Source organism: Hippoglossus stenolepis, chromosome 12 (assembly GCF_022539355.2).
Source record: "Hippoglossus stenolepis isolate QCI-W04-F060 chromosome 12, HSTE1.2, whole genome shotgun sequence".
Taxonomy (NCBI): Eukaryota; Metazoa; Chordata; class Actinopteri; order Pleuronectiformes; family Pleuronectidae; genus Hippoglossus; species Hippoglossus stenolepis.
Window position 1 is genome coordinate 22000298 of NC_061494.1, and position 25291 is coordinate 22025588.

General features: G+C 42.4%; 4 protein-coding genes across 5 annotated transcripts; 1 reads left to right on the forward strand and 3 right to left on the reverse strand.

Annotated features, from left to right (window-relative positions):
* Positions 1-1609: 1609 nt before the first annotated feature.
* Positions 1610-3792, reverse strand: runx2a (RUNX family transcription factor 2a). Its single transcript, XM_047342404.1, has 6 exons — positions 3765-3792; positions 3233-3423; positions 2985-3144; positions 2765-2869; positions 2625-2690; positions 1610-2046 (listed from the first exon to the last, which is right to left on the reverse strand). The coding sequence occupies exons 1-6, from the start codon at positions 3790-3792 to the stop codon at positions 1679-1681; spliced, it is 918 nt and encodes a 305-aa protein (XP_047198360.1). The 3' UTR covers positions 1610-1678.
* A 139-nt stretch (positions 3793-3931) lies between these two features.
* supt3h (SPT3 homolog, SAGA and STAGA complex component) lies at positions 3932-10201 on the forward strand. Of its 2 annotated transcripts, none has more exons than XM_035173004.2 (12): positions 3932-4047; positions 5085-5176; positions 6958-7042; positions 7364-7450; positions 7597-7693; positions 7949-8100; positions 8530-8605; positions 8803-8915; positions 8996-9100; positions 9190-9321; positions 9498-9587; positions 10079-10201. In XM_035173004.2, exons 2-12 carry the CDS (start codon positions 5097-5099, stop codon positions 10118-10120), a joined length of 1059 nt encoding a protein of 352 aa, XP_035028895.1. In that variant the 5' UTR covers positions 3932-4047; positions 5085-5096; the 3' UTR covers positions 10121-10201. The 2 variants fall into 2 exon arrangements, with proteins under 2 accessions (XP_035028895.1, XP_035028896.1); XM_035173005.2 differs by having other exon boundaries at positions 9193-9321.
* Positions 10202-10266: 65 nt separating this feature from the next.
* cdc5l (CDC5 cell division cycle 5-like (S. pombe)) lies at positions 10267-17562 on the reverse strand. Its single transcript, XM_035173003.2, has 19 exons — positions 17361-17562; positions 16339-16442; positions 16077-16238; positions 15753-15880; positions 15499-15598; positions 15253-15379; positions 15057-15148; positions 14808-14952; positions 14517-14708; positions 14011-14159; positions 13746-13917; positions 13441-13605; positions 13228-13308; positions 12605-12856; positions 12380-12487; positions 12169-12258; positions 11895-12026; positions 11627-11707; positions 10267-10670 (listed from the first exon to the last, which is right to left on the reverse strand). Exons 1-19 carry the CDS (start codon positions 17403-17405, stop codon positions 10557-10559), a joined length of 2439 nt encoding a protein of 812 aa, XP_035028894.1. The 5' UTR covers positions 17406-17562; the 3' UTR covers positions 10267-10556.
* A 1776-nt stretch (positions 17563-19338) lies between these two features.
* On the reverse strand, positions 19339-24842 carry napba (N-ethylmaleimide-sensitive factor attachment protein, beta a). The gene is given in 11 exon segments (XM_035171781.2): positions 19339-19709; positions 20389-20457; positions 20613-20717; positions 21128-21174; positions 21177-21211; positions 21763-21818; positions 21915-21992; positions 22150-22196; positions 22834-22950; positions 23445-23524; positions 24590-24842. Coding segments are annotated over 11 exon segments (885 nt in total). The 5' UTR covers positions 24688-24842; the 3' UTR covers positions 19339-19556.
* Between the last annotated feature and the right edge of the window lie 449 nt (positions 24843-25291).

A 25291-nucleotide genomic window follows, 5' to 3' on the forward strand; every position in this document is an offset into this window, starting at 1 on the left:
ACAATGTTTGACGATTTCATGTGTTACATATCTGGAATAACTCATCATGGAGCTATGGGAGTTTCTTCATATACTATTAAAGTGTCATGGTTTTCAGACTCTGCCTCAGGGAGTCATTTTCATTAAAGTCTAATTTTACACTTAATTGTAAGTTTCACTTTCACATGTTGTTTATATATTTATATTTGTTTATATTTTATCATGATACTTTGTGCTGTGGGTTTTATCAGATTTTAAAACAACCAAATTATAAAGGAAACCATTTTATTCTCAATGATAATGCGCAAAACATAATGTAAACAATATTTCGAAGTATAATAAACTAGAAACTTGCCATCAGTGTGTACAGTGAGTCAGAGCACTGCTGTGTGGCAATGATAGTGGATCTTACAGGAATCACTCTGTGCCAGTACACAAACACACACACACACACACACACACACACACACACACTCCTATACTATGTGTGTGTGCAAAGAAAACAGCAAAGACAGATGTGCGATGCAGTAAATTCTGCAAATTACGACTGAATTCAAATCCAAAACACAACATTTTCATTCTCAGTCTGTGACCCTTGTTTTCAATCACTCAGTTTAAGAACTGAGGCATAAAGAGATCTCACGCTGTCATCACGTTGTCGTGTCATCACGTTGTCGTGTCATCACGTTGTCGTGTCATCACGTTGTCGTGTCATCACGTTGTCGTGTCATCTTGTGCTGTCAGTCGTGTGTCTTGTGATTGGCTGAGAGATGTAGAAACCTGTGACCTCCTGTGAAGCCACTTTCAGGTCAGATGTCTTTTGAGCCCGACAGTGAAGGTTGAATATTTGTGAACTTATTTATAAATCACATGAGCTGGTAAATTCCCACAGGACACATTATATATCAGCTGTAAAGCATCTTTACAGGAATTGAGAATAAACCAGTGTGTTGAAGTCACATGACATCAGATCCACAGCCCAACGCAAATTCCTCAAACACAAACAGAGACTCTTGGAACATTGTGTGGTAGATTCTAGTTTTCAGACTTTTTGCAAACTTTTGTTGTATGTTCAAATTTAAATGTCTAAAATAAGTCTACATGCAGTAAAACTAAATGACAATGTGAAAGAGATTTAATATGATGGTCAAGTGCATTGACTTTGCTTTAAATATCCTTGAAATGTGAAAAGAACTTGACTGGATGTGTGTGTGTGTGTGTGTGTGTGTGTGTGTGTGTGTGTGTGTGTGTGTGTGTGTGTGTGTGTGCGCTCGTGGAAATTGGCACATCAACACACACGCTCATGTGTTTTTACTTGTGACATGTTTATTTCAGGAGAGCGTGAGGTAGAGGAAGGAGTTGAGGAAGGAGCAGGAGAAGAAGGGACGACAGGGAAAAGTAATCGAATTACTCATTACTGTTCTTAAACCTTAATCACCTTGATTTTCTCATTACTTTAACAGAAAAGTAACTTTTAATTAGATTGTTTGTTTATTGTTTAATAAGATTTATATACAACAACAATAAATAAATAAATATATGGTTCAGTACAGGAGAACTTCATAATCACTGCAGTTCGCAGAAGTTACAAACAAGTCAGAAAACAATTTAATTTATCAGTTGGGTGATGACGACAAAGTAAAACTTCCCAAAACTTGATTGATTATTGATTGATTGGTCAAAATGACACGTCCAATCATCAATAAGGTCTCCACACAGGCTCATCGCCTCTAATTGAAAGACACGCCCCTTCGATGTAATTGGTCAGTGCTGCGACCACGTTCCTGTCCTCCCCCGCGCTTGGCAGCGGATGGTTGGGCCCGTAGCAGAACCCTCCAGGCTGGAACGCACCACTGTGGCTGAGCTGAGGGGGAGGAGGAGGAGGAGGAGGAGGAAGAGGAGCAGAGGACAGGTAGGAGCTGTACGGAGGAGGCTGGCTGGAGAAGTGGAGGCCAGGGAGGTGGTGCATTCTGGGAGTTGGGTTGAAGGAGGAGGTCAGAGAGGTCACATGGCCCAAGAACGACGGCTCATTGGTCCACAGAGCGGAGGAGAAGGATCTGCAGTCAGCTGGGAGAAGGAAACTTTATATTAATTCTCTGTTTATTTTAAATTCTTTTATTTGTTTAAACCTTTTCTGCACTCTGGTCAGTGGTGGTTGTTTTTAACTTGTTATATAAATAAACCTGACAGAGGATAATAAATCCTAATACAGAAAAATGAGTGTGTATTTTTGTTTTCAATTATATATTTTGTTGTGTTATTTTACATTGTATGCTCTTATCTTACCAAATATTTTATTTTAAAATGTTTTATTCTATTTAGTCTTCACTCTTTTCTCATCTGTAACATTTTTATCGTTACATTTGTCCTTAATGGTGTGTGATCTTCAAAATGTATTTTTTGGTTTTCTTTCAATTCTTTATTTTTAACTTGTAAAGCACCTTATAACTGTGTTTTGAAAGGTGCTTTATAAATACTTTACCAGAAGAAATACATCTTCTATTCAGCATAAAGTTTGAAAGCACTGTGGACATTTATACACAGTTTTGAATCCTGTAAGTGAAAGTTAATACTGATGTGGTTTGTTAAATAAATCCAGTGTTTAACATCTATCTTCACTTATGGATCATATCTTCCTCTCGTACCTGATGGAGCTGTGCTGCTGTGAGAAGACCTGAACGCCCCGGACCTCACCTCCTTCTGTCTCTGTCCTGAGAGAGAAGAAGAGCATGAGTCCGGCTGAAAGCTTGGAAAGAAAACAACACGACCTCTGGTGTGAACTCACGTCTCGGCAGTCGAGGCCCATCCACAGTGACCTTGATGGCTTTGTGCAGGGTGGCGATCTGAGGGGGCCACGTCAGCACGTTGATAGAGAGGTTGAAACTCTTACCTGGAAAGAAAAACACAAAAAATATAAAGGCTTTGACGTCGATTTAAAGTAAACAACAAATATTAGTTACAGTTTAATCGTCAAACAACTGATGTACAGCATCTGTCTCGTCTACCTCTCCCACTGCGGCCTATGAAGCGGAGGTCGTTGAATTGGGCACAGCCTTGCTTCATGGTCGCCGTGGCGTTGCGTAGCTCAGCGCTGGTGTTGTCGTTGTTGCCGGCCATCACCGTGACAACCACACCATCTGGCACGTCGTTGCCCAGGGCAACCACCTGGAGGATGGAGAAGCTTTTGGGTTAGTCCTTTAAGCGAAAGAGATTTGTTGGCCAGATGGATGGATGGACACGAGTGATTGATTACAGTGAAGGTTCTCGGCAGAGTCTTGTTACACCGCCAGTGCTGTGGCACGCCGCTGCAGAGGAAGTTAGGGCTGTCAGTCTGTACCAGGCCCCTAGGGGGCGCTGTGCTGTGCTGCTGGAGGAACCGCACCTCCTGGTCGTCCAGGTGGAGGCTGGTGGGCGATGGTGACGGCCGACGCTTCACCACTGGATCTGATGGAGGTCAAAAACACAAGGGAATATTTTTATACCTTTATTTCTTTGTTTCCTCTGAACAACATCAGTCTGTGATAGTGAGTGAAATCTTCTATATAAAGAGAATTAATTTAAGGATTCATCTACATTCACTACATTTATTTAAACTTTATCTTAAACATATAGACAAAGACGTATACAGACAAAATCCCAGAAATATCCATTATATTAAATAAGAATTGAATCTGAATAATAAGGTCCAGTGTAAAAAGACTGGGCCGAGCATTAATGTCATCTGCGAAATATGTTAAATTTGAAAACTGAAAACTGAAAACATGGTTATTGGTCTTTAAAGTTACTAAACTGGTTAAACTGTGATTCAAACATGAATATTTAAACAAATGGTGGAGAAGCTCCAGGAGAAAATAATCAACCGTCATTTCTCTTCTGTTTTAGATTTTACATCCAAATAAAACCTGAAGAATTTAGTTAAAAACGGCAGAAAAGCTGGTTCGAGCAGAAAAGTAAAGAAAACTACAAACCCCACAAGGCCGCGGGTCTGGGTTTAAACTACGTCATCAAATCGCGCGGGAAATCGAACAAAACGTGAAAAGTAGCGACGGTTGTTTTTCAGTGACGAGGGTGAGTTCGATTTATTTAAACTATTTCTCTGCGTCTGTCTCCTCTTCATCTTCCTCCTCTTCATCTTCCTCATCCTCCTCCTCCTCCTCCTCTTCCTCCTCTCTTCTTCTTTGTGTGTTATTCACCGCAGTGTTTGAATATTTTCATTCACATGTCACTACCGGAGCGGAAGTTACTGCGGTCACACCACCTGTGTGTGTGTGTGTGTGTGTGTGTGTGTTGTGTTTATGTTTATGTGTGGGGGTGTGTGTGTTGTGTTTATGTATGTATGTGTGTGTGTCGGTGTGTACTTGTGTGTTTGTTTGTGTATGTATGTGTGTGTATGTATGTGTGGGTGTGTCTGTGTGTGCATGTCTGTATATGTCTGTGTGTGTGTGTCTGTCTTTGTTTCTGTGTGTGTTGTATTTATGTGTGGGTGTGTATGTGTTTGTTTGTGTAGTATGTGTGTATGTATGTATGTATGTATGTATTGTTTTTATGTCAAAATGCACCAACCACACCAAGGCAATTTCCTGTATGTGTAAATATACTTGGCAATAATAGAATTCTGATTCTGATTCTGGTATGTGTGTGTGTGTCTGTTTCTGTTGGCGCAGCGTGTGTCTGTGTGCATGTCTGTATATGTCTGTGTGTGTGTGTTTGTCATTCTTTGTTTCTGTGTCTGTGTGTGTGTGTATGTCTGTATATGTCTGTCTGTGTGTGTGTATGTGTGTGTGTGTCTGTCTTTGTTTCTGTGTGTGTTTGTATGTCTGTATATGAGTGTGTGTGTGTCTGTCTTTGTTTCTGTGTGTGTGTTTGTATGTCTGTATATGTGTGTGTGTGTTGTGTGTCCTGCTCTCTTGTTATTTCAGCCTCTGATCTCAGCTCTAATGATCTTGTGTCACCATCTGTACACAGAAACAATTAACTCCATTTTATTGATTAATATCTATTGATTCTGTCTGGAAATGAAGATTATTACTTATTAACATGTGATGTTGAAGTGAAACAGTAAACGCAGCTTAATTAGTTTAATTTAGTTTTGTTCCCATCATCAGGTGCGAGTGGTTATGAGCAGTCCCATGGCCTCCAGCTCCAAAGACCGTCCATCTTCCAGGACCAGCTTCATCCCAGAACTACAGAGCATGATGTGAGACACACACAGACACACACGCAGACACACACACACGCAGACACACACGCAGACACACACACACAGACAGGGAAACTCACCCCAGTAGAGAATGGGGCTGCTGCTGCTGAACAGACTGTTTGAAGCCATAGAAACCTGTTGAACAAACGACAGAAGAGCCACAATAAAGAGACCGGGTGACGTGTTTTGACTAAAACCACAATAAGGATAATGGTAAAAGCCTCTTTACTCTGCAAAATATTAGCTTAAGTACGAATCATGTCTTCTGTGTTTAAAACATAAGAAAATAAAAAGAACAAAAGTGAAAACATTGCACCACGGGGGGGGGGGGTTTAACGGCAAATTGCAAACATCAATCAACATTTTGAGATTGACGCCTAATTAATAAAACATATGTTCAATAAAATCAGCATTAAAGTTTGTACAAATGCTTTAACAACAGATAAAAGGACTCTGTCGCAAAAAGGCAATTAACATTAAATTAATTACCACATTTTTAAAATTTCATTTGAGTCGTTCAACAGAGAATTACTCTGCATCTATTTGATGATAATCTATTAATCAGTCATGATCTTTTCACGCAGAGATGAACTCGTATTATATTATTCCAGTTCCTCAGTTAAGTGGATTTTGGGCGTTTCTTTGTCTCCCAGTATCTGTTTGGTCTGTTTGATCTGGACTGATGGTTGGAGGCAGTGGTCAACGTTTTCCACCTCTCGAAGACATTTTTCCAAATCCAATAGTGGATCGATTTATTCAGAAAGTAATAATAATAATCAGTCATGAAACTAAAACGTCAGCTCCTCTTTGCAATAGGAGAAATTAAAAATACTGAACGGTAATAACAGGAAATCAGTTTGCACGGAGTCGTCTTCAAACATTTTCATCAGAGGGGGGGAGGATTAGTCACGAATCCTCTTCAAAGGCAGCTGCAGAACATTTTGAAATATTAATGAAATGTGTATTTGTAACAGATTTGTTCATTTTTATCTGCACAGGCAAACAACTGTTTACTCGAGGAAATTAGTTACATTTAGATAGAGGCTGCGTGAATGCTGTGACGTATCGACAAATCTGTGTGTGTGTGTGTCTGTGCGTGCTTTGGGGTACTCACCTTGTGTTGTGTGTGGGCTGCAGAGAGGTGATGTCGGTGGTCAGAGAGGCTGAAACCAAACTAAACCCCAAAACCTAAAACCGACACTCAGCCTAAAGCCGACCTTCCCACAACCCCAAACCGAAGCCAGTCTCACCTGTGGGACCGACAGCCAATCCGCTGCTTCCGATGAGGGGGTTGTCAGGTGTGTGTATGGGACCGACAGAGAATGGGGGAGACGGAGAGAAAGAGACGGAATGAGAGAAGGAAAGAGCTTCAGGATGTGGCTTTAGGTTAGGTCGTCATCATGGAAGTGGCTTCTCTGGATGCAAATTGGGGTTTGACCAAATTGTGGTTTAAGTGTGTGTGGCCGGTCGACCTCAGTGTGTGTCCGTGTGTGTTTCTGTGTGTGTGTGTTTGTGTGCTTTTGTGTCTTGCCTGAGATATAACGCATTAGAGTTTTCAACATTGGCTTTAATTAAGTTCCATTAATCAGTTTAAAAGTAGATGTTCTCCTGTTTTGAGATGCTATGTTAATTTATTACAAACTGATCATATACTGGTGTGTATCAGGAATAAAGTAAAGCTGAAACAATACAAATATAAGAAATAAACTGTTGTATTTTAACCAAACACAATAGATTTCTTGTTCTTAATATTTGGACATTGTGTGTGTGTTGTGCAGGTTCGCTCTGGGAGACGCTCGCAGGCCTCTGCACGACACCGCCGCGCTGGTGGAGGACATCGTTCACACACAGCTCGTTACCATGGTAACGTACGCAGACACGATGGTGGTCATAATTATAATAATAATTTGAAAAATGCTTATAATATTTACTTGACACATTTTTTAAGTCAAGTCAAAGTTTATGTAAAAAGCAAGTTTAAAACAACCACAGTTGATCAAAGTGCTGAACTCCTAACTCCTAAATAATTGAAACTTTAAATATTATAGTATATGAATCTGCACGATCTAAACATGTGATGTTGTATCAACTGAAAGATCAAAATCTAGACCGTCATTGGGGTTGTTATAAGTTTTTAATATATTTATTTAGTCAATGAAATGATGTGATTGGTTCTTTCACCAGCTGCATCAGGCCAGCGAGGGGGCGTCTCATCGAGGGTCGAGGGTCATTTCTGCGGAGGACATCCTGTTCCTGATGAGGAGAGACAAGGTACACAAACAACTAACAACACAAAGTCAAATACATTCACAAAACTTCATGTTGTGATGGAATTTAAAATATCTGGAACCTCTTTGGTTTATAACTCAAATGTATTCCCCTTCTGTTCCTGCTCGTCCTTTCTGTCTCTCTCACAGAAGAAGGTGGCGAGGTTACTGAAATACCTTCAGTTCAGAGATTATAAATCCAAACTGCTCAAAGCTCTAGAGGACGACGACCCGCAGCAGGAAACAGGTTCATACTCTCTCACTCATACTCTACATTTACCTGCAGAGACACTAAAAAGATGATTTAACAACAGTTTTCATTCTGTTTGTTGGGACAATCGTTTTCCAACAACTCATTTTCTTAGCTTTTCATCTCTTAAACATTGTTCCTGTTACATTTTCTGACTTTATTTACACAAGAACCAAGATTGTGTGACACTCAAACATTTACACAATCGAAGGCTGTGGTGACAGTGGTTTTATTCATCTGCTGTGTTTGGAGATAAGGGAGGAGCCGCAGGCGGCGTTGCTGGTGGCAACCAGCGGAGGCAGCGATTGGCCCAGGACTTTCTGGTGTGGATGGATCAGACCGGTGAACTGCTGTCATTGGCCGAGAGACAAGAAGTGGACCCTGTCAAACAGGAGAGGATGGAGGTCAGAGGCTCTCTTCATGTTTTCAGTTCACTTTGTTCTTCATGGTTTTTTATGTCCAGGACAAATTGATTTTTAACTTGTGAAATCAGTGAATTAAAGAGTTTTCATGACGGCAACTGCAAAACGTTCAGTTGGACTCAAACATGAACTGATCAGCTGTTGGCCTTCGTTTAGATTGGGGAGGTCAAAGGTCAAGGTGACCTCACAAAGTAGGTTCATGTTTTTTTCTTGAACGTAATATTTAAGATCAGCTTGAGGGATTTTTTACACATTCACTTGAACTCATGGATGACTTGATAAGAATTTGAATCAAAGGTCAAAGGAATCATCCATGTCCACACAAAATACATTTAATATCTTCTTAATAAATGATGCTGGTCACAACAGATTATTATTAACAGTGTGTGTGTTGTGTCTTTGTATCTTCAGCGTTTGGAGCGTCAGACTCGATTGATGGACCAGACTCAGTACTCAGACTTCTGTGAGAGTCGACAGCTCAGCTTCGGTGAGATTTAAACGAATGTCCACTGACTCCTAGTTGCAGCACCGAGCTTCTTGCATTTTGAAATGTCCGATTCATAGATCAGTACGAGGAACATCGTACTTTATGGTTCTTATAACGTCTGACGCACTAACAGAGTTTAAACCACCCTGAGCTAATCCTGATGTCCTGCTCGTGTCTGTGTGTAAACCTGATCACAGCCAAGAAGGCCTCAAAGTTTCGGGACTGGCTCGACTGCAGCAGTTTGGAGCTGAAGCCGAACAACATCGCCATGGAGATCGTGTCATACCTGGCCTATGAGACGGTTGCCCAGGTAACATGTTCATTCATGTCGTCTTTCATGTCTGCGTTAAACCAGCTGCTTAAAAACTTCTCTTGTTTGGTTTCCTTCAGATCGTGGATTTGTCTCTGCTGGTAAAACAGGAAATGGCAACGAAGACGAATCCCATCAGTCATGTGATCTCTTCCAGTTACATTCACTACACCACACACACTGAGGTACACACACACAGACACACACTCTGCTGCACCATGTAACGTCTGTTTCGAACCAACAGTGACGTTTTAATTGACGTCTGTTTCTCCAGCAGGTCAAAAAGGATCCAGACTCACCTGAGGCCACTCCACCCTCCACTCCCGGCTCCTCCCACTCATCAAAACCCCTCCCACAGGGGAACGGCAGTGTGGACGGCCGAGCGAGACAAAGGAAACGCAAAAAGGTGCGTGAGCTGGCTCCCGTGGTTTTGTCTGTGTAGTGCTGGTTGTGTTCAGGTTTGACTTGAGGACTTTCTTTCCCTGTCATGTGTTTTTCAGGCTGTCGGATGATGATCATCACTTAAATACTTGATGTACTTTCCCTTGTGTTATTTAATGAATCCAGGATTGTGTGTTTCAGAGCTGTCCAGTTACAGTGGAGCCTCCTTGTGGAGCCATCCAGCCCTGTCACATCCGAGAGGCTATAAGAAGATACAACTACAGACACATAGTATGTACACACAGATCCTCAAAATGATTGTACATACACAACTTTCTATATTAATACTCGTGTGCATGTTAAGTGTTATTGGCAGCTGTCATTCTTATCTGTACTGACTTTGATGGGATCAAACCAACTGTCCTCATTCTGTCCAAAGTTTAGCTGAATATGAAAATGATATGAAGTTGGAATATTCCAAAGCTAACTTTCACTCTAACAGTCTCAAGCGGTGGAACGTTAATACCAATGAGCACCACCTGCTCCCGGCTAGAAACCTTCAGGACTTAAATTAGAAAAGTCTTTGTTCTGTCGAGTGACCTCCAAGCAACTATTTGTACCCAAAATAGTTCCTCTTTCAAACGTTACCCACATTAGTCTTCCCATTTACTTCAACTGAATGTTGAGCTGAATTATTCCAACAACCAGTAACTAAATGAGAAAGAACAGAACATCAGATCTGTGTATGAAACTATTTTAACACGAATCCATCTTTCCTTCAGAGTTCCTACAGGAGGAATGGGATGGCGTTCCTCGCCTGCTGAGGATCATCATCACACACGTTCCTGCTTCTACTTGTACAGATTGTTTTTGTTCCATTGCTTTAATAAAGAGTTTCCAGTCAACCCGTTTAGAAATGTATCAGCTCTTTGTTAAAATTCCCCAGATTGAAAAACATACTGCAGGCTCGTCATTGTTGAAAAGAAACTTTATTGGTCACTAATACAGAAACACAACAGACCACTGAGCATGCTCAGAACTCAGCTTGTGACATCATAGCAACATGGGCACATGTAGGCGGGGCTAATATGTGGAACTGCCATTATCTTTGAATCATTTGAAAATGACATGAGTTAATTACGATGACGACTCGTTGAGTGACAACTTGTTTGTGTTTCTCACAGCTGCTGTCACTTTGACATCAGTATTTGAATGTGTGTAGTTTGTATGAATGTATGTGTGTGTGTGTTTGTGTGATGCTCAGTACTTTTGAGCACTGTTGACCAGCGACTCTCTGTCCATCAGCAACTCTCCATATCTCTGCTGCAGCTCCCTCTCTCTCTCCATCTGCCGCTCCACGTCCTCCCGCAGAGCCTGAAACACAGTGAGATATAGATCAGTCCCTGGTCACGCTACAAAACACAATATTGCACCAAAAGACAATCTGACAGCATCATCCTGACATGTGTGTTAATTAGATTTTGTGTGAGTTCACACACATTTTAATCTTCTGATGTGTCTAATGATCATCAATGGTTTGAATGAAATCAGCCAAGACCAAGCTACAGATCTTTTGTCCGTTATGAGCCGAGAGGAAAACGTTTTTACGCGACGTGGTGCAGATCAAGATGCTCGAGGTCGTTTAGATATGAGAGAAGTTTTTCACCGCAGGAATTTGCTCCAGGAACTGGGAACCTTCATGCGTTTCCACCGCAGGGATCAGGGTCTAATTTAAGTGTCAGGGGATTTTTTTTTCCATCAGCACAAAAAGTCCCTGCTCGGGGGGGTGGGGGCAGAAGGCTGTGGGGTGGGGCCTACAGCGCCGATGATTGGTTTAACACTCCTGCATTTTATTTCAGCATTTTTAAACATCTGTAGCTGTGTAAACTAACATACTGTAAATCTGTGCATAATGCAGAAATACAGGAGCTCATAGGTGTAAAATGGTCACTGAACGGAGGAATTCCAGATTTTTCAGCCGCTGTCATGTATTTGTTTAAAAGGTCTTAAATGATTCATCGATAACTAATTGATTAGAATTCTGCAACTTTTTAGGCCAAACTATTCATTTGATTGGAGTAAACGATGTTGGAGATGAGAGCGGCTGTGACTGAGGGGGTAGAGTGTTCGTCCTCCAACGAGAAGGTCGGCGGTTCAATCCTCAGTCTTCCCCATCTGCATGCCGAAGTGTCCTTGGGCAAGATACTGAACCCCTAAATGGCTTCAGTATCTCATAGATGTTGAATACACGCTTTGGATAAAAGCGTCCGCCAAATGACATGTAAAAGTAAAGAGCGACTGAGTACTACACTCGTTCTGTGGTGTGTTACCTCTTTTCTCCTGGGGATGGCAGTGTCCTCTTGTTTCTTCAGCTGAGTGAAGGTCTGGAGCTCTGTAGCTGCTTGCTCCACCTAGTGGACACCACATGGGTAATTTTAATCACAGTATAAAAGTCACCACAATATCTTAAAAGTCTGCAAAGGGAACTGATCATTTTAAATAATTATTGACTCTTTTTGCTGAAAGAAGCATAATTGAAAAATGAAATTATTTATTTGTGTTTGTATGAGAGTCTCCTACTGCTGCGTCGTTCAGTACCTGTTCCCAGAGTTCATTGTGCTGCTTCAGGAGCCCCAGCGCTCGGGACTGAAACCCTCCCAGCAGGATCTTGAGTTTCTTCTCCAGCTTCGCCGCTCTCCTGGCCTCTGCTGTCATGTGACCACGGTTCATCTGGAAGGAGACGGACACACAGACTTTAGTGTTTCTAGCTCCTCTGTAGGATCTGATACAGGTTTTGGGCTGTGTTCTGCTCCTGGAGTGACACTGGTTGGAGTTTTAACAGATGAACAATGAACTCTGTGTGGTTCCTCACCTCTAGTTTCTTCTCAAAGCTTTCAATTCGGTCTTTCTTTGATGCCAGGTTAGCTCTGGTGTATCTGTTCTGACCAGGGAGATATAACACCTGCAGGAAGAGGGAGACACATGAATAAAAGGCTGATGACACGAGGAGGAAGGTAATTTATCTTTAGTCCACGTGTCTACGAGGTTGCAGTGAAAGAGCAACGGTTTGGATTCAGTCTCACCTGTCCGTAGCACTCCTCCCACACCTGGCTGTAGGCCTCCATGCTGAGGTCACCGTGGCCCATTCCCATCTTCACCACCTCCATTTCTGCAGCCAGTATCACTTTAGCCTGTTTGTTAACAGACCACACAGATTCACAGTGTCATTAACAAGCACCTCTAAAGTACAGACATCTACAGACACGCAGATTCATACAGATGCAGGGACATGATTGCATGTGCGTTACCTGGTCCATATCCTCGGTGCTGATTGGCTTGTAGGAGTGTGTTTCCAGGTAAGCGATGTGCGACGCGTTGTTGGACGTGGACGTGGGGCCTCTGGGTTTGCCGCGCTGCAGCTGGTTGGCTGCGTTGGTCGACGGGTGGTGCAGGCAGTCGTGGTGCAGCATGGTGATCATTTCCTGTTTGATCATCTCCTCAGCCAACTGGAGGTCGGAGAGCGGCTCAATGGAGGCGGGACGGAGGACGGACTCGTTCACCTGCGGAGACGAGTGGTGACATCTTAATTCTGAAGCTAATCAAAGGTCTCACAGTTTAAATACAACCACCCAGAATTATTAAACCATGAAAACAATCACAACAAAGGTGGCTTTTACATAAGAGCAGTCATGACACTCACTATATTTAGTCTCTTGTTATATTCAATCACATAAAAATACACTGAAACACAAAGTGTCCTTATTTTGTCAAAAGGTCACGGGTGTTAAATTGTCAGCTTGATGAAACCTTCAGGAAGTGTGTGTGTGTGTGTGTGTGTGTGTGTGTGTGTGTGTGTGTGTGTGTGTGTGTGTGTGTGTGTGTGTGTGTGTGTGTGTGTGTGTGTGTGTGTGTGTGTGTGTGTGTGTGTTACCTCAGTGGGTCTGGGGAGACTCCTCTGAACAGAAGTGTGTCGCAGCTTCAGCTCCTTCTCTCTCTCTGCATCCCGCACAGCCTGACACACACAAGAACACCAACGGTAAACTGTCGCGTTGCAAACTTTATTTAAACTACAGGAGCATAAATTTGATGTCATAGCGATACACTTCATATTATCCCCCCCAAAACCACTCCTGTGCTTGTTTACCTGTTTGCGGTACTCGATGTCCGCCGAGTCCTCTATGTAGCCGCTCTCCGTCTCCGTCTCTTCAAGTTCTTTCTCTGCGTTTTCTGGAAGAACGATCTCAAAGTCGTTCTTGGGAAGAGGAAGTGAGATCAGGCCCTGCCTCAGCTGCTGCAGGCTTTCCCTTAGCTGTGTGTGGAGGAGAACGACAACAGTTAGTTTGTAGTTCATATCAAACAAACTGTCTGGCATCAGAAAACAAACCATATATATTAACGAGTAAATGTGTGTTGTGTATTTACAGTATTACATGTGTGTAATGAGTTTACCATGTGTTTAGCGAATGCAGGGTCAGCCAGATTCTCCTCGCTGTTAATATTCAGGTTGTCTCTCAGAGGCGTACGAGCAGGGGTCGAACCCGGGGTCACGATCCCACGTGGAGTCATCACTCCTCCGGCTTGAGGGGTCATGCTCTCTGAGCCCTGACCTGGTGCGGGAGATCTGTTCGAGAGGACAAGTCCATGAACGTCAACATGTACTGAATCGGCTGGTTGATCATCTTCATGCGCGGTGCTGTATAAGAGCAACGTTCACCTGAATGGTGTACTGAGAACGGTGTTGGGCGTCTGATTCTGCTGCCGCTGAGGCGTCACTCCACTGAAGTCGCTCTCGTGCAGCGGCGTGTTGAGGCCTCCCTTCAGAGGAGTGTCGATGTTGGTCAGAGCCATCAGGTTCTGGGCTTCCTGCAAACAAACAGAGGAACAGAGAAAGGAGATCGATATCAAAAGCTGTGTATGGAAACTGTGCACGATGAAGATTTGACAGGACACAAGATTTCTACCCTTGCTAATATTTGTAAGGAAAACAAAAAGACACATTTGAGACAAAGACTTAAAATTATATACCTAACATTTTGGTTTTGCATTGTAAATACACTTGTCTTTCTTTTAATAAAGATTGAATAAATCAGTGACAGGTTGCCATAAAAATACCTTATTATGGAGTGAATAACAAAATATAAAACTGAAACCTCCCTGCTCACACATTTAGTGCGTGTGTGCGTGTGGATACTGTGCAGGTGTTGTGCGAATCTTCGTTACCTGTAGTATCCTGTCCTGGACAGTAGGGGTGCGCGGGGTACGCAGTCCCTGTGACATGTTATTGGCGAGACTGTACTCTGACAGGAGGGTGGACGAGGCAGAGTTTCCGCTTTCACTCTCCTCCGCAGCCTGACGGGCGACCTCACTGGCGACACCCAACTTCACCACCTCCTCCAACTCAGCATCACTGATCTATGAAAACAAGTTAGATATAAATCACTGTGTACTTTGACAGGACAAGTTTGAAGCATCTCCACGTGTCTGAGAGGGTAAAGTTCCCAGGGCTGTTACCTGTGGTGCAGGTAAAACCAGCTTGGAGCGTTTCTTGGTGAACTCGGCCACTCCGCTGGTTTGAAGGATGGCAGACGGCAGATCGCTTTCCTTCTTCTTCTTAATCTTCGCTTTGTCTTTCTTCCGGTCTCTTTCCTCACGATCACTACAAACAAACATGGTTTATGAATGAAGTTCATACATTTAAAGTAATGATGTGCAGCGTTTGTAATTGTGTGTGTATAAAACACAGAGAATCATGATACTGACTTGCGTAGTTCTCCGTCCAAGTGCTGTTGTCTGAGTCGTTTGAAGTTTGGCTCCAGAGCGTTGTACTCCTCCATGCTAGTATCATAGAAACCCTTCAAATCAAAAGTCACAATAAGTTAATAAGTTCAATTACAAAACAACAACAATTAGAAATATTAAATGATATAATATAGTAATAATATTAAGCTCTGGCTACCGGTGCAGGTTTCTTTTCAAAGGGGACTTCAGCATTGTAGTCCACACCTCTCTTCTTCTTCCTCTTCTTCTGAATGTCGATTCCTGCTGCTCTCAGCTCTCTGCGCTTCTGCAGAGCAGCCAACCGCCTGCAGCAGGATGTGAAGTAAACAGTTAATTGAGATCACTTTTACCACAGGTTAGTAGAAACTAAGAAAAGCCAAGAAAGTATTTTCAAACAAACAAAAGCGAATGGACTCAGTCTGACCTGGCTTCTTCCAGCTGTTTCTCTCTGGCCTTCCTCTTGGCTTTCTTGCCTTGGGTGTTGGCGAGTCGAGCTCTGGCCTCTGACAGCATCTCCAACTCATCTACAGACAAACAAACACAAGCATACACAATTGATTTAATTCTATAGACATGAGTGTTAAGTCTGTCTCAGTGATTGAATAACGTTTAAACGGAGCCATCTTGAAAGCTCAGTCTCTTCATCACCGTCTGTGACAACATGAAAAGTTACTGTACCTTCGTCCATATCCACGGGGTCAGGTCTGGCAGGTTTGGTTTCAGGGTTCGGGTCGATCTCCCCTGGTTTTAACTTCCTGGGGTCGTCTCCCACTTCCTCCTCATTGTCCCTTTGTGCTGCCTTGTCTCTAAACACGATCACACAATAAAAAATAAATTGTCAACTGCATTTGCAACTTTGCTACTGAACAAGACGTCAAACTGCTCTGCACACTGCTTAGCAAATTGCAAAGTGTCTGTGTGAAATACATCATGTTAACTTTAAGTATAACTGTTAATGTTAAGCATTTGTATAAATGTGTGTCAGGTCGTGTAGAAACGTACAGCAGGTATTCATAGTGCTCCAGACACTGGGCAGCAGTGCGTCCTATGATGGGAGCGATGGTCCTCCACTGAGTCGGCATCAGTTTTGCCAAATGAAGCAGTTTCTCCTCCTCTTCTCTGGACCATTCTGTTTTCTTAATGCTGGGGTCCAACCACTCGTACCTGCAGACACACACATCCAAGGTGAATCACCCTCATTGTGATCAAGTCATCTCATTGATCTTGTGTGCAAAGCAAACACACGTCTCTGTTTCGGACTCACCATCTGGCTTTACACTGTTTGGCAGACTTGCGGTGAAGCAGGGAAGCGATACGAGACCACTGGTTTTTCCCATATTTCATCACCGCCGCCTTGAGGATCTCATCCTGGAAAAGATTGTCAAATTTTAATAACGAGAAACACACACAACATGCATAAAGTCATGAGTACAATCTTCTGATCCAACCCTTCACATGTATCAACCTCTGAGGGCAAAGATTATTGTAATTTACTTCTTGTATATATTAGTCAGACAGAATAACTTGTGGCATCAGGACAGACAGACAACACAATAACTGCATTGTTAACTTTTACAATAAGGCCTTAGAATTTGAAATGACACATTTGCTCATGATACATCACATTTTGGAACTCGTATTCATATTGTAGACGATACCTGCCTACATACTTACAACAGTCTACATATGCATATGAGTTATGGATTATTTCAATATCTCATTTTACACAAACACTGTAAATATCCTCATGCAATTCTTCTGTCCTGCACTTTAAAGTATGTTTCTCTACAAATAGATTCTGTCTGTAGTGAATGATGCATATTATATATTATATATATATATGTTGCATATGATGTATTTCTATTTAACTCAATAGCCTGTTTTATATTTCCACGTGTTCTCCTGTCTGTTGCAGTAACAAGTGAGTGTGTGTGTGTGATCACTGAAGTTGATCTCATGTTATAAACTCATGGTTCTAGGGTCGAGTCCCTTTCTTGCCGAACCACAGATGATGTCGGACTTCAGATGTGTTTGTTTCTAACGTGGAGGAAACAGGAGATTCTCTAGTGGCCCCGAGTTCGATTTAAAATCCAGTTTTGACACAATCACACATTTCTGGCTCAGTCGTGTTCTCGTGTCCACCGAACTAAAGAAGTTAGCAGCGCCACCGTGGAGCCCAAACGATGCTAGCCTTAGCAGCTAGCCTCATGCTAGCTGCGACCCGTCGGTTTACAGTGCCGGGTTAGCCCCTGGGAGCTAACGCAGCTAGCCGTGCGAGCTCCGTACCTCGGTGTTGCGCCACACTCCTCCTTTGATCATGATGCGCGGCATGGTGGCGGCTGGTTCTGCTCTCGTTCCTCCGCGCGAAGAATCCGGTGAGAAACTGTTTCACGACAACAAAACAACAACTAAACAACTGACGGCATCAAGACAAGCGCGAGGGAGCAACGGACGTGCACAGGCGACTTCCGCCGGAAACCCGTGTCGCAAGAAGTCAGTCCGCCGAGGTGCGTTGTGGGTAATATACTGCGGGTGTTACGGCGAGATTCGTCCCCGCGTCGTTGAGTGCCGTCGTTTGAATTTAGCGAACTGGTAAAAAACCAATTAGTTGAATTAAAAATAAATATTTTAAATTGAACTGGTTTAAAATCAACCAGTTAACTTTCTGATAACAAACAAACAACGTACTCAGACATGGAGGAACCTAACCAGGGTAAACATAGATCCGAGGGGGGAACACATTTCCTCACAACACCTGAATCTATGAGTGGATTGTTGTCCCAAAATATTGAATATTTAATCATCTTTGAATAAGTTGTGCACACAGAGTTAATATCTGCAGAGTAAAGACACGACTGACGGATGCTTTCGAGACACTAAGTTGAGTTTATAGCTTTTTAATGTTTGTTAATTTCTTAAGTATTATGATTAAAACATCTTCTGTATCTTGTTTATATCATGACAACAATATTCACTCACATTTAACCCTCATTGACAATAGCGTCCTCTTGAGGTTGTGGAATATACTTGCACTCTTCTTGGTGAACCACATGAATAAATCAGTGATGAGCAGTTTAACATGAGGGTCGAGTCAAAGGACTTCAGCTGCTGTCGCAAATTTATTTGACCTGTGTATTAATAAAGACCCCCAAACAAAACAATACATGTGCACCTATCAGTTATTATAAGGAATAAAAGAAAAGGTCCTTCGTGGACAAAGATCTTAAAGCTTCACATGTTGTTTACATTCATCAATCTTCAGTTACAGGGACGATTCAAGGTTTTGATCAATTAATGAATTGTGTATTTAAGTGGCAATAAGCTTAAAATCTGTATTTTCAAGATGTTTAAAGCTGCAAATGATGAAATATACTATGTATGTCAGTGTTGCTAAATTAGTTGATTTATTTCAAATTAATACTGATTTCATGGAGATTTATTGGAGTCATTTGTGCAGACATGATGTGACTATAGCTTTGCAAATAGTCACTTTTATTAACCAGTCAGCACATCAGCTAAGAGAAGAACTAATATTACTGACGTCACTGAAAAGTCCCCAAAACCAAATTAAAAATAACCTTTAAACCAAGATGTTCTGTGTCCATGTTGAAAATAAATAAAAGTCAGACATCTGGAGCGATGGTGTTTTTAATTTCAACTCGGTATCTGAGGTACATATTTACTGAGTTCACGCAAATGATACCAGGCTACATGTATGTTCTTCACACGTCAGCACGATACACGGAGAACACTAAAATCCACATGACAACAGACATGCACAAACAAGGCAGTGACGGGGCGTCAGCGCTGGTGGCGAACCGCACCGACCAACCGCCGGCCTCAACACAAAGAACCACGAATGGGTGATATCACTGATCTGATGGGGCCGAGGGGGTGAGGAGAGGAACGAGGGAAGACGGAGGAAGAAGAGGAGCAAGGAGGAGAGCAAGTAAAGGGGAAGAGAAGAGGAGAGCAGAGGGGCTAATACCTAACATATTAAGACAAATCGTAACACTGAGCACCATAATATACAATAAACAATATTTTCAGTATTGACAATAAATATCAATTATCTCATAAATAACATTATTATCCCTTTATCAATTACATATATATCCATAAATCTCACACTTTGCCGACAAATACTTTCTCTCTCACACGCACACACTCTTTTTTTTAAATTTACCATTCTTTCTTACGTACATTTCTGTCCAGTGTTACGAGAGCAATACTGCAGGGGGACGGGGAACAAGGTGGTTTTAAAGGTGATGCTCACATGCAGACTCATATCTACAACTGTAAACTCCCTCAGTCACACCGTCCCTCCTTTATACCTTTATATTCATCTTTCCTTCTCCTTGCACGTCTTTCCTTACCCACACTTCTCCCTTCCTTCTCTTTAATCAACAACCCCCCCCTTTGCCATAATCTTCTGTCTGTCTGTCTTCCCTCCCTCCCTCCTTCACCCCTCCTTAAATGTGTCTATTTCAGGTCCCCGGCGTCTCCCTGGATGGTCTTTTTGATGCGGAGCAGCATCGTGGTCAGCCACTGGTCCAGACGAGACACCGAGTCGAAGTCCTTGACGGCCTCCGTGAACGCCTCGCAGTTCTGCTCCTCGTGGGCTTCTAGGAGTTTCTGATGCAACGGAATGTAAAGATTAATATTTTCTACCAACACAGAGGAGTGAGAGAGTTTTTTTTCTCAGAAGAAGCAGATGACCTCGATAAGGTCGATGACGTTTGACTCAAAAACATTTTTTAAATGTTTTTTTCATGGCAACAAAGACAGTGACTGTTTTGGAATTCTTTAAAAACCTTTTCCCAACTTCTTTTAATCATCAGTTTTCAGCTTTTAAAACTTGTGTGTTATGCATGTGTGTGTCTGTTTTGTATTCAGGTTTCTTTATTTAACATGCATGTTTCTTATTTCCTTATATAAATCACTGTCTAATTTATCAAGCATTATAAAAGTAAACATTATATTTTAATGATACAGTAGCAGAAATAATCCCTCACACAATATTCATGCAGAATTGGAAGTTATATAAAAATAAGCCCTGTTTTTGTGATTAAAGGTTTTATGAGGATTTCAATGAATCAAAAACCTTCCCTGTATATATTGAAGTGGAGATTTGAACTGAGCGTGTTTGTGTTTAGAAAGTGAGAAATGAAGAGAAACAGATAAATAAGGTGGAGCAGCTCAGTGAAGCTAAATTTCATAATGATCCATCCAGTAGATTTTCAGAAAGGTGTTTTCAGCCTGGACCTGAGAGACAGATTGAACATGATGACAGCAGATCTGAAACAACAGGTACCTTTAACAGTTTGAGCTCTCTTGAGTCTGAGAAAGCTGGAAACATCTCCTCGTATTTCTCAATGGCCAACTGAAACACACAAGAGCACAAGGACTCAGTCACAGATAAACTCCACGTTCTCGTTAGGATGCAGGTCTGATACGTACATTTATCACAGTACAACATATCAATGCGTGTGTGTGTGTGTGTGTGTGTGTGTGTGTGTGTGTGTGTGTGTGTGTTACCTTGGCGTTCAGTTCGTCCACTATGAAGTGACACAGCGAGGCCTTGAAGAAATACTCTTTAGCGTTGTACTTCAACAAAGGATTGTCCATGGTGCTCATAGCAACCTGAAACACACACACACACACACACACACACACACACACACACACACACACACACACACACACACACACACACACACACACACACACACCCACAATTATGTTAATGATCGACTGAATTATGGTGATGCACCATATATCTGCAGATGTTACATGTTTGAACTGCATCTTTTTATAGAACTGTGTGTGTCTGTGTGTGTCTGCTTGTGCATGTGTACATTTTATTGTTGTTTTAATGTGTGTCATTGTTTTGCACGTTCTAGCCACGCCTTCACATAAACTCTACTATAAATAACAGTTTATACAATAATGATTATTGTTATTACTATAACTACACCACAAAGTATAATATAAGTATATATACAATAACTGAATATTACAGGAGTGATATTAACGGGGGCTGCAGCTGTTACCTGTTCGTAGATTTCGATAGCTTTCGGGTACTGCTCCAGCTGAGCCTGTAGTGTCCGACCTTCAGGAGACATTTGTTGGCTGAGCTGAAACAAACACAGACAAAGAAACACAAGGTTCAACAAGTTGGTTTCTATCGTCGAAACATTTACCTCTTCCAGGCCGAGGTGACGTACAAATGTATTTATCAGTTTTAGATGATGTGATGGTGACATCATCTAAACACAGGTATCAGACTGTCCTCTTTGGATTTTATTTTGAATGTTGCTGTGATTTAAACTTCTTAACCACATTTACCTCTTTAAAATAAAGAGGTGTTTATATGCACCTTATTTCTTATCTTTTAAGTCATTCATCCTCCTGTTTGCCTCTTGAAATCACTCTCTCCTGTTTCTAATAGTTTCCTGATCACATCTTCTTGAGGAATAATCTTGTATTTCCTTTACAAAATGCGTCATTCAACAGAGTCAGAATCATCTGGAAGATAAATTTAATTTGGAAACTGCTGAATAAACAGCTGAGTCAACGTTCGCTGCCATTTTGTCCGTGTCTCGCTTGTAAAATAGAACCGGTTGCGGTGGTTGTGGTTTTACAACATGTGTCTATTGTGTGTGTTTTAATTATGAACACAATTTACCTGTTAGATTCTTCTCCCTTGTAGTAATCTGCTGCCTGCTCATAGTGAGCAATGCCCTGAAAACACACACACACACACACAAGAGTGTAACGCACAGTGTGAAACAGTAAAAGATGTTTTAAAAAATATATATATTTTGAGCTTCACTTTACCTTTTCAATATCAACCAGCTCAGATTCGTAAACCTCCGCTATAGTGATGTGATGTTTGGCTGCGATGGTGAAACGACCCTGTAAAACACACACACACACACACACACACACACACACACACACACACACACACACACACACACACACACACACACACACGTGGGATAAGGTGAGAATGGCAGAGTCAGAGGTCAGAGGTCGGAGGCAGCAGCTGGACGCTGGAGGCTGAACTCACCATGTCGGTGTAGATGTCGATGGCCTGGTTTAAACAGTTGATGGCCTCTGGAAACAGAAGATAAGACGTTTGAAACTGAGAATAAAACTCGTCTGAGCTGAAGCCGTCTGGGTTCACTGAGTCAAATTAAAAGTCTTCACTCTCAGCTCTCCCCTGTGAGAGTTTCATTAACCTCGTCACGGGGGAGGCAGCAGATCCGATGAAACATAACCCACATGTTAATTTTCCTCCAGCAAATCAGAGACTCAGTTTAATCCCTGAAAGAAACACCACCTCTGGGTCCCGACTCTGTCTGAGGAGCTTTCACCTCGTGTGAGAATTAAAAAGAACTGCACTGACTCAGACAGTAGAAAAACCTGGACTCAGCGTTTCTGAGTGCACAGTGTGTGTGTCAGTAATACACTGGAGGTACGACTCATCAATAATCTGATGGATCGATGCGTCCAAAGATGACGAGGCAGGAATCACCACTGTGGTGATTTGCCAACTTTCAGATTCTCTCACACAATTTATTCTGTGTCCAGTGGGGAAAAGTCACTAAGTTCATACTGTTTACTCAGATACTTGTACTTTAACTTGTGTACTTCTATTTTATGCTGTGTAATAAGTCTACCCCATAAAATTTCAGAGGGAAATAAACTTTTTAAGTCCGACACATTTGTTTTACCTGCAGTGCTCACTCACCCTGGGGATCGGCCTTCTTGTAGGCGTTGCCAGCATCGACGAAGCTGGTGGCAGAGTCCAGTTTGTTCTGGAGCTGCATGTGGAGCCGGGCGGCCTGACAGAACGCATTGCCTGCAGCTACACACACACAGACACACACAGACACACACACATACGCTTTAACAAATGCAAATCAAATCCAAATTCTGTCTCTAGCTGCTCTACATCTACCTTTGACCACAGATTTTTTATTTTTCACTCTCAGAACATCGTGACTGTTTTTCACGATTCAACAGCAGAAACCTGTCAACACACACATCTGGAAACATGATCACAGATAGGCGATGCTCAGTGTGAGCTATTATTGGCACAGCTGGATCACTCGCTGGTTCCTGCAGCCGTCGGTGTGTCACTTCGTTTTTAAAGTCACTGTGTGTTTCTAAAGCTCTGACTGCTGAACATGGTCATAAAATATTCCCCGTGAGCTGGTGAATCATTTATTTTCTGATAAGTGTGTGTGTGTGTGTGTGTGTGTGTGTGTGTGTGTGTGTGTGTGTGTGTGTGTGTGTGTGTGTGTGTGTGTGTGTGTGTGTGTGTGTGTGTGTGTGTGTGTGTGTGTGTGTGTCACCTACCACTCCAGTTCTTTGCCATCTTAAACATGTTGGCTGCTCTGGCGTACATTTCACAAGCATCTTCCACCTTATGGTTCCCCCTGTAACACACAATAACATAATTTGTATCTATGACATCACAGACCAACACCCACCGAGCCACTGAATGACCCTGAATGAATTTAGTTCATCACTTAACTTGAGGCGGAGGCTCATTAAAAAAACATGGTGGTGAAAACGTGTGGTGAAAAACAGATGTGACCCATTTTGGGTTTGAGGACATTCCCTGCTTATGGAAAACGTGCGTGTGTATAATCTATAACATGGAAGTTTATATGATGAGGATTTCAAGATGTGGGAAAAGACGACATGAGAGGAAGAAGAAGATTTTACATCTGATCATATTTCATAATATTAAAGTTCTGAGATTTGAAGCATTAGTCAGCATTACTCAAGTATCAATTAAGGTTCAAAGTAATAGATGTAACTTCTGTGTGCTTGTTATATAATCATCACAGCTTCTTTAATATATCATTAAATAGACTCTTGTATGAGTTTATAAATTCATTTATAAATGATTTAGATTTTATATCTATCTATCTATCCTAATTTGTTTCCAAACATCCCCCTCCCACGCACACACACACACACGCACACACACACACACACGCGCACACACACGCACGCAGCCCCCGCATCACCAGTGACTGTTTTCTTCGCACCGCCTCTGACTGCGCTGCGCTGCCCGCCTCCCCGCAGCCCTGGCGCGGCCTCACGCTGCAGCTCAGCCCCGCTCACATCCCGCAGGATCCCGCAGGATCCCGCATCACCACGTTTACATTTTGTGTTGCGTGACAGGCCACGACACGCAACCATATATTCTGATTTATCGGTCACAGGCAGAATGACGATCCTGAGAACAATCTTCAGAAGGACATAATGTCACCGCACATATATAATAAATATAATACAAATATAAAAATTCTAGCAAAGCAACATTTGAACCGTGCAGCTCGTCGCTGGATGCTGCAGACACATGATGAGGATTTCTGTGTTTTAGTCGGTGCAGAGAAGCCGGAGCCGAGTGACGGGCCCTGCAGGAATCCCTCCCCCACCAGAGAGAGGCAGAGGCGGGTAAACACAGACAGAATGACAGCGTCCTTTACCCGAACATTCCTCCCAGGAACGATCCGGACGCTTTGACCTTCTTGTCGGCTTCAGCCATCAGCTGCATGGCCTCCTTCTCTTTGCCGGAGTTGTCCATGACGAGCCGGGGTCTGCCGCTGGAGGAGGTCCGGGAGATAACAGGCCGAGGATCCGCAGTGGAGAGAGGAGAGAGGAGAGAGGAGAGAGGAGGAGGAGGAGGAGGAGGAGGAAGAGGAGGATGATGATGATGTCTGGTGCTGATGCTGAGAGGCTGCGGCTCTTCTTCTACAGAGAGAGAGGGAGGGAGGGAGCTCATCTGCAGCTCGATGTCTCCATGTGCTGGACAGGAGAGGGAAGTGCAGGTAAAGAATAAATACAAACTAAATCAAGATTAAAGGGATAATTCACCCAAACATGTACAGTCACTCATTATGTCCTCACCACAGGATGGAGGGTGGTGAAGTGTTTGAGTCCTCAAAACACTTCTGGAGTCTCAGGGGTAAACTCAGGGGTAACAATTAAAGTTGATTGATTCTTCAAACTTCTAAGGCGTTTCTTTCTCACTTATTAGTAATATGACACCTAAGCTCCAGGCTGTGTGTTTAGTCAACAGGACTAAATCTATTTGTTATAGTTTCATGCTGTTGATTGAATTTTAACTGATTTAAAAAAATGTGACACACCTTTAATATAATGTTTTAAATCAATATTATAGTTTCTTT